The 6,878-nt window shown below is 39.7% G+C and overlaps 1 protein-coding gene across 2 annotated transcripts; it reads right to left on the bottom strand.

The window, feature by feature from the left end:
- Positions 1 to 1,249: 1,249 nt before the first annotated feature.
- Positions 1,250 to 5,692, bottom strand: LOC137299142 (tubulin beta-4B chain-like). 2 transcript variants are annotated; one of them, XR_010957785.1, is made up of 3 exons: positions 5,035 to 5,654; positions 1,834 to 2,763; positions 1,250 to 1,692 (listed from the first exon to the last, which is right to left on the bottom strand). XR_010957785.1 is itself a non-coding variant. In XM_067831687.1 (2 exons), the coding sequence occupies exons 1-2, from the start codon at positions 5,554 to 5,556 to the stop codon at positions 1,948 to 1,950; spliced, it is 1,338 nt and encodes a 445-aa protein (XP_067687788.1). In that variant the 5' UTR covers positions 5,557 to 5,692; the 3' UTR covers positions 1,250 to 1,947. The 2 variants fall into 2 exon arrangements, 1 of the variants encoding a protein (XP_067687788.1); XM_067831687.1 differs by having other exon boundaries at positions 1,250 to 2,763; positions 5,035 to 5,692.
- Between the last annotated feature and the right edge of the window lie 1,186 nt (positions 5,693 to 6,878).

The raw sequence follows: 6,878 nt of genomic DNA, 5'->3' as shown, positions 1-6,878 counted from the left end.
GTCATAAACACAGTATATTATGGGCATGAATATAATATTCTGTAATTACCGAAGTTGTTAAATTGAGGAAAATAAAGCAAAATCTTCTTTCAATCATAGGATGGCTACCCATCTTCTCATGTTGACCGCAACGTAACAGAACCCTGATGTCATAGCATTATTCATTCCAGATCACCCTGACAAAGATGATATTTTGCCCTAGGGCATTGTATGAAAAATATGAACCCAGATTGGTTAATCCTCGTAGGTAATAATGAGCAGATATGCAATGAAATCAAAGTTTATTTGCAGTTTGAAACTGTAAACAGAAAGTATTTAGTAGCCTACTGACAAGTAAGATCTCAATATTTGATTGCTCGAAATGAAAACTGACTTGTCATTGGTGTCAAGCAACAGGATTTTTTGAACCCCTGAATGGGTTAAACATATGAAATGGAATCATACCAAACTTTCGGCATGAGTGTGAGTTCATGCTTTTCACCCTTGGGTACAACTGTGAATTTCAAGGTTGCCAATGGGCATGACAGCACAGTTTTACAGTGCTTCCAGCAATACACCAACATAATTGTGAACACAACAGAAATCAGCTTCACTCATGGTAATTATGTGGAGAAATCAATGGTCTTTGGTGTGACTAACACATGCTTCAAGCATAAGGTTACCCCATAGTACCAAGGAGTGCTAGAACTCTTTCACTTCAAATAGTCAGTGTTAGCCATGATGCAGAAAAACCTGCTTATTGGACTCCCCAAACCATGTCCATGACACCCTCTCATAACAAAAGTAGCCATGATAAACCACATTTTAAGCATGGATGCAGAAAAACGGCCTATCAAACTCCCCAAAACAATTCCATGACACTCTCTCATGACACAAGCAGTAATGATGACTAACAACATTTTAAGCATGGATGCAGAAAAACGGCCTATCAGACTCCCCAAAACAATTCCATGACACTCTCACATGACACAAGCAGTAATGATGACTAACAACATTTTAAGCATGGATGCAGAAAAACGGCCTATCAGACTCCCCAAAACAATTCCATGACACTCTCTCATGACACAAGGAGTCATGATGACCCTAACTTTTTAAGCATTCAAGTGCCAAGTTTCACTTCGTAACTCACTTCAGAATTGCACTTAGGTCTTTAACTAAACGACACGCCAAATACCATCAGAATGCAAAGCATACACTAAAACCGTATTCAATCAGCTAGTTCATCTAAAAATAACCAACAAATAAATCATCAGATTTGTTCTTTTATTTCCATATAATGTTTTGGTAAATGAAATAGCAAAAGTTGAAAAATATTTCAGATACTGAGGTTTTATATGGAAGAGCAGTTGGAATAGTTACGGTTGTGATAAATATAACAATATGTTCCCTTTCCAAGTTCTGGAATGATGAATTCAAAATATTAATTTCAGACTAAATCAAATGGCAATGCCATATTGTCAAATGAGTGATTATTCCATTATTGCCTTTAATAAATATAAAAGATACTGCAGAATATGGTACAAACTGACTTGCTTTATATTACAATGGAACAGTGATCTGATTTTTTACAGAAAGATACCAAAATAAGCATCTTATATATGCCAAAGGAGGAAGAGAATTTACTTGATGAAATGTTTTCAGAAATATCTAAAATGATAACCAGAATATTGATCAGGGCCCTGTTTCACAAAGCTCTCGTAAGCCAATGACCACGCAGCTTTCCTCATAGCACCATTACCTTCTATGCAACAGTACAGGAGGTAGAAATGTTATGAGAAAAGTTATGAGATCTCAGGCTTATGAGAGCTTTGTGAAACAGGGCACGGAATAAACCTATGGAATTAATTTCAACAAATGAACCCAAACTTTCAGAAAACAATTTTTAAAATAACTTTTAAGTTAGCAATTGGTTTAGTATCAATGCTAACTAATCAGTTCAAAAGTTATTTATCCTTCCTCTTCAGCCTCCTCCTCATCAAACTCTCCCTCCTCCTCGGCAGTGGCATCCTGGTACTGCTGATACTCAGACACCAAGTCGTTCATGTTAGATTCAGCCTCAGTGAACTCCATCTCATCCATGCCCTCGCCAGTGTACCAGTGAAGGAAAGCCTTTCTTCTGAACATAGCTGTGAACTGCTCAGAGATGCGCTTGAACAACTCCTGGATGGCAGTGCTGTTGCCTACGAAGGTGGCAGACATTTTGAGGCCACGTGGTGGTATGTCACAAACTGCGGTCTTCACATTGTTGGGGATCCATTCTACAAAGTAGCTGCTGTTCTTGTTCTGGACATTCAGCATCTGTTCATCAACCTCCTTCATGGACATACGGCCACGGAAGATTGCAGCAACAGTGAGGTAGCGCCCATGACGTGGATCGCAGGCAGCCATCATGTTTTTAGCATCGAACATCTGCTGGGTGAGCTCGGGAACGGTGAGGGCTCTGTATTGTTGGCTACCTCTTGAAGTGAGAGGTGCAAATCCAGGCATGAAGAAATGCAGACGAGGGAATGGCACCATGTTGACGGCAAGCTTTCGAAGATCTGCATTCAGTTGGCCAGGGAAACGGAGGCATGTTGTAACACCAGACATTGTAGCAGATACCAAATGATTCAAGTCTCCATAAGTAGGCGTTGTTAGTTTGAGGGTTCTGAAGCAGATGTCATATAGAGCTTCATTGTCAATGCAGTAGGTTTCATCTGTGTTCTCAACGAGCTGATGTACTGACAGAGTGGCGTTGTATGGCTCAACAACTGTATCTGACACCTGAAACAAAAGAAAGACACAATGTATTTAAGAGCGTTTATTAACAGGAACCAGCAGAAATGTCTATTGTTAAGCTTAAAGTAAATACCTCAACCACATATTGCAGCTTTCTGGAAAATATCCCACAGACGTTCTACTGATAGTCATTTTCCCTTGACCGACGAGTTACTGTTTTGGAGATGTGCTTTGCTCAGTTTCATTAATGATTGCCGCTCTACTAGCTAGCAACCAGTTATCGCCAACACCTGGCTGTAGTGCTTGTGAAGACAGTTTGATTTTAACTCTTGTCGTAAGAGGCAGCTAACGGGATCAGGTGATCAGGCTCGCTGACTTAGATGACACATGTCATCAGTTCCAAATTGCGCAGATTGATGCTCATGTTGTTGATCACTGGATTGTCTAGTCCAGACTCGATAATTTACAGACCGCCACCATATAGCAGGGATATTGCTGAGTGCGGCGCAAATCTAAACTCACTCACTCACTCTTTCCCCTGCTCTCTACACTCAATAATGGCTACATGCAAATCCTTCCCCTCCTTATTTTAATATGCTGCAACAAACGTGGAATGCTGTTTAGTCACACTCATGCCTTCAAACCACATCACACTGGGATATTTATCACTTCTAGAAGGTTGACATCAAGGGGAAATCCTTGTCATAACAGATTATTGTCCCTTTTAACCACAATAGGGACCAGCTAGAATGAGGTTAAGAAAGGCTCCCTGATCCATCAGAAAAAAATTCCAGTAGATAACAAGCTTATCTCAAGCCTAGAAAATTTGTCAAGTCTAGTCTGCTTAAAGCATGAAAGTCAGCACTGTTCTGTTGAATGTTGGGTTTCACTTTATTCACTGAGTTAATTATGATCATCATCTAGGCCAAGCTTTGAAATGACTCGCCCTGTCAATATTGGTGTTGTAACACTGATCAAGCTATCATGTTACAGTTACAGAATACCAGATGCCTAGTGTCACATCACCGTAACACAAACTCTAAATCTTACCCTAACCCTTTCCCTAGCCCTAAACCAAACCCTCACCCTAACCAAATGTAAACTTTAGAGTTGTGATACGCAAGGTATCGCGATTCAAGAACTGCACGATACAATACATCGATACGATTGTTGTGTATCGATTCAACACGATACTTACATACTTAGCAGTCTACGAAAACACTGTCTCCCCTTCTATTTAGATTTTCGTGGAAAATATTGCCATGGACGTGCTCCGACAGATATAATTTTCACAAATTTATTTTGTTTTTTTGTGCAGAAAAGCCAGTTGTGCCAATGTTGATCCCTGCTGTTCCATTTTTTGGGAAAACACTACTTTACTGACACATTTTTTCTTGGGAGAAGAATACCTTCCCTGAAATGATAACATAACAGCACATTATTTCCATTACTTTTATTTTTCTGTATACAAGGACAAAGTAACATGATACATATCGTATTGTATGTATCGGACCACCAGTATCGTGATACGTATCGTATCGTGGCATGGGCGTATCGTCACAACTCTAGTAAACTTGCTTGCTTTCAAAGTTGGCATGTGTTTGGCATTTTGCAAACTTGCCGCTATCACTAGCATCAGCCAATATTTATTTCTGACTGTCAATGCTATTAGCCAATCTGTAGTAAACATCCCATTTGTTTCATTTAGGTAATTTCTAACTTAACATTTACTTAAAATATCATGGCTTGCATTGTGCAGTTATGAGTTTTTGCATGTGAACCCATAGGTAATTCAAAAGAGAAATTATTCCAAATGCCTTGGATGTCTTACGCAGTATTGACCCTTCACCCAATTTAATATAAAGCCATGGATATCACTTCTTCAACTTATCTGATCAGGAATACTAATCATCAGAACAGGATGCAGCGAGCTAATGAGTTATTCCAATCACCTTACGGGTACGCTCTGCTACTAATCCAATAAGTCAACACTTATCCCTGGGCGCGATCTCAAAGAATTAGTCGCTGATTACCAATTTCCCAAAACGATCGAAAAGGAGTGTTTGGGTGGGTGGGGGTGTCCCATCCAAATGTTAAACCGTCATGGATAACCTTACCTAATTTTACGTAAATACAACATGTCCGCGCCAGACATGACATCCACAGCACAGCCAGTAAACAAAAGTTGCATTACCCTCAGTAAAATAAAGCCCCATACGGTACACTGACAATTATGATCAATTACTCAAGGATCAACATAACCACATCTGTCATAAAAGTGTCATAACTTGTGCTGAGAAAAGTTCTTAGTCTTACCTTCGGCGATGGCACGACGGAAAATGTGTTCATGATTCTATCTGGGTATTCCTCCCTCACTTTGCTGATTATCAAGGTACCCATTCCAGAACCTGTACCTCCTCCTAGTGAATGTGTCAGCTGAAAACCTTGCAAACAGTCACAACTTTCGGCTTCTTTTCGCACGACATCGAGAACAGAATCTACAAGTTCGGCACCCTCTGTGTAATGTCCTTTGGCCCAGTTGTTACCGGCGCCACTTTGACCAAAAACAAAATTATCTGGACGGAATATTTGTCCAAATGGTCCAGACCGAACTGAATCCATGGTCCCGGGCTCCAAATCGACAAGGATTGCACGTGGGACATATTTTCCGCCGGTTGCTTCATTGTAATAAACGTTGATTCTTTCTAACTGCAGGTCAGAATCTCCGTGGTATGTCCCTGTTGGGTCTATTCCGTGCTCGTCGGAAATCACCTCCCAGAACTTTGCTCCGATCTGATTACCACACTGTCCAGCTTGGACGTGAACTATTTCCCTCATAATGACTGCGTGTGTGTATCTGGCGACAAACTATTCAAACTGCTAACGATTGTCAAAACACGTCAGTTATATACCTGCCGTTAAAACCGCTTCTGACAAGTTTACCGGGAGAGCTATGTCACGCGCCGAAAGGGGGCCTCGTTAAGGATGAAAGTGTTTCTCGTTTGATTTACTCGTTAGAAAATGAATTGAAAGTGAAATATTTGAAACATCATTGTTGACGCATAAAAACAATATTACATGTCTTTCAGGAATGCACTAACAACATACTATCGTTATTTATCGTATTTACATATAAATGATAGTGTATGTCATTACATAGCCATTTTGATGTAGACTTACATTTAATACATATAATACTGCATTACAACATACTGCTGACTTGCCTTAAATCGGGAAATGGGTGAATTAATTGTTTTAGCAATATGGAAAATGCTATCGTGATTAAAAACAATCCCAAATGCAATATTCCTTTCCTTTAGGAGGCCCCATGGTCGGAATCACCCTTTTGCGAGTGACGTCATCTTTGCACCACGTGTTTACGGTCTCGAATTCATTCATTCGGACATACGAACCGTATTAGCTGAATCGCGACGACGACTTTTGTAGGGAAAAAGTACAGAGAAAATACTAATTAATTATTTGATAAATGACTTTTTGGCATAAGCCTAAATTTGAATTTTATTTATAATTTGGCAGTCAATATACAATCAATGATGGAACGTTGTTTTGGCTCTTTTTTGCTGAGATAAACGTCGATGGTCAGATGTGGGCTTGTAGTTTCAAATGCTTCCTGTCTTTCATACAGACAAAACCAACTTTATTGGCAGGAACACACACATGCTCATATTTTAGCGGATGATTGCTCCGTGCCGAATTACATGTAACGCGTATGCCCAGTTTTAGAGCTCGCATTCGTGACTCGTTCCATATAATCTATCACTAAGAGACTCTTTATCGAATCAAGTAAACACTATTGTTAGTTGTCACCTCTGCATACCGGAGTGTCAGTAAGTGAATATTTGAGATAACCTGAACTGTATGGTGAACCTTGGACAGTGCTTTCGTGATGCAACACACCCAGATGTATAGATATGTGTCAGGTGTAAACTCTGAAATTACACCGAAATTGTGGTCTTGCGTACACCATGTTCCCCCTTTCTCCACACAAACACTTTTCATTTTTATTTTCAAGTTTTATATTTTTCAGTGGAGTCTTACAGACAGGCTTTGGTTTACTATTCCGAACATGTGGATGTAATATGGGCTGTTTCAAATTCGTTTTTTTCATTGGTGGGAAGGACACATTATTCATTATCGAG

Source organism: Haliotis asinina, chromosome 10, assembly GCF_037392515.1.
Source record: "Haliotis asinina isolate JCU_RB_2024 chromosome 10, JCU_Hal_asi_v2, whole genome shotgun sequence".
In the NCBI taxonomy this organism is placed as follows: Eukaryota; Metazoa; Mollusca; class Gastropoda; order Lepetellida; family Haliotidae; genus Haliotis; species Haliotis asinina.
The sequence above is the reverse complement of the archived record's forward strand: the minus strand, read 5'-3'. Positions and strand labels throughout refer to the sequence as shown.

Coding starts and splice junctions, on each gene's coding strand:
- LOC137299142 (XM_067831687.1), bottom strand. CDS start 5,556: ATGAGGGAAATAGTTCACGTCCAAGCTGGACAGTGTGGTAATCAGATC. Junction 2,764..5,034: donor CCGTCGTGCCATCGCCGAAG/GTAAGACTAAGA, acceptor CTTTTGTTTCAG/GTGTCAGATACAGTTGTTGA.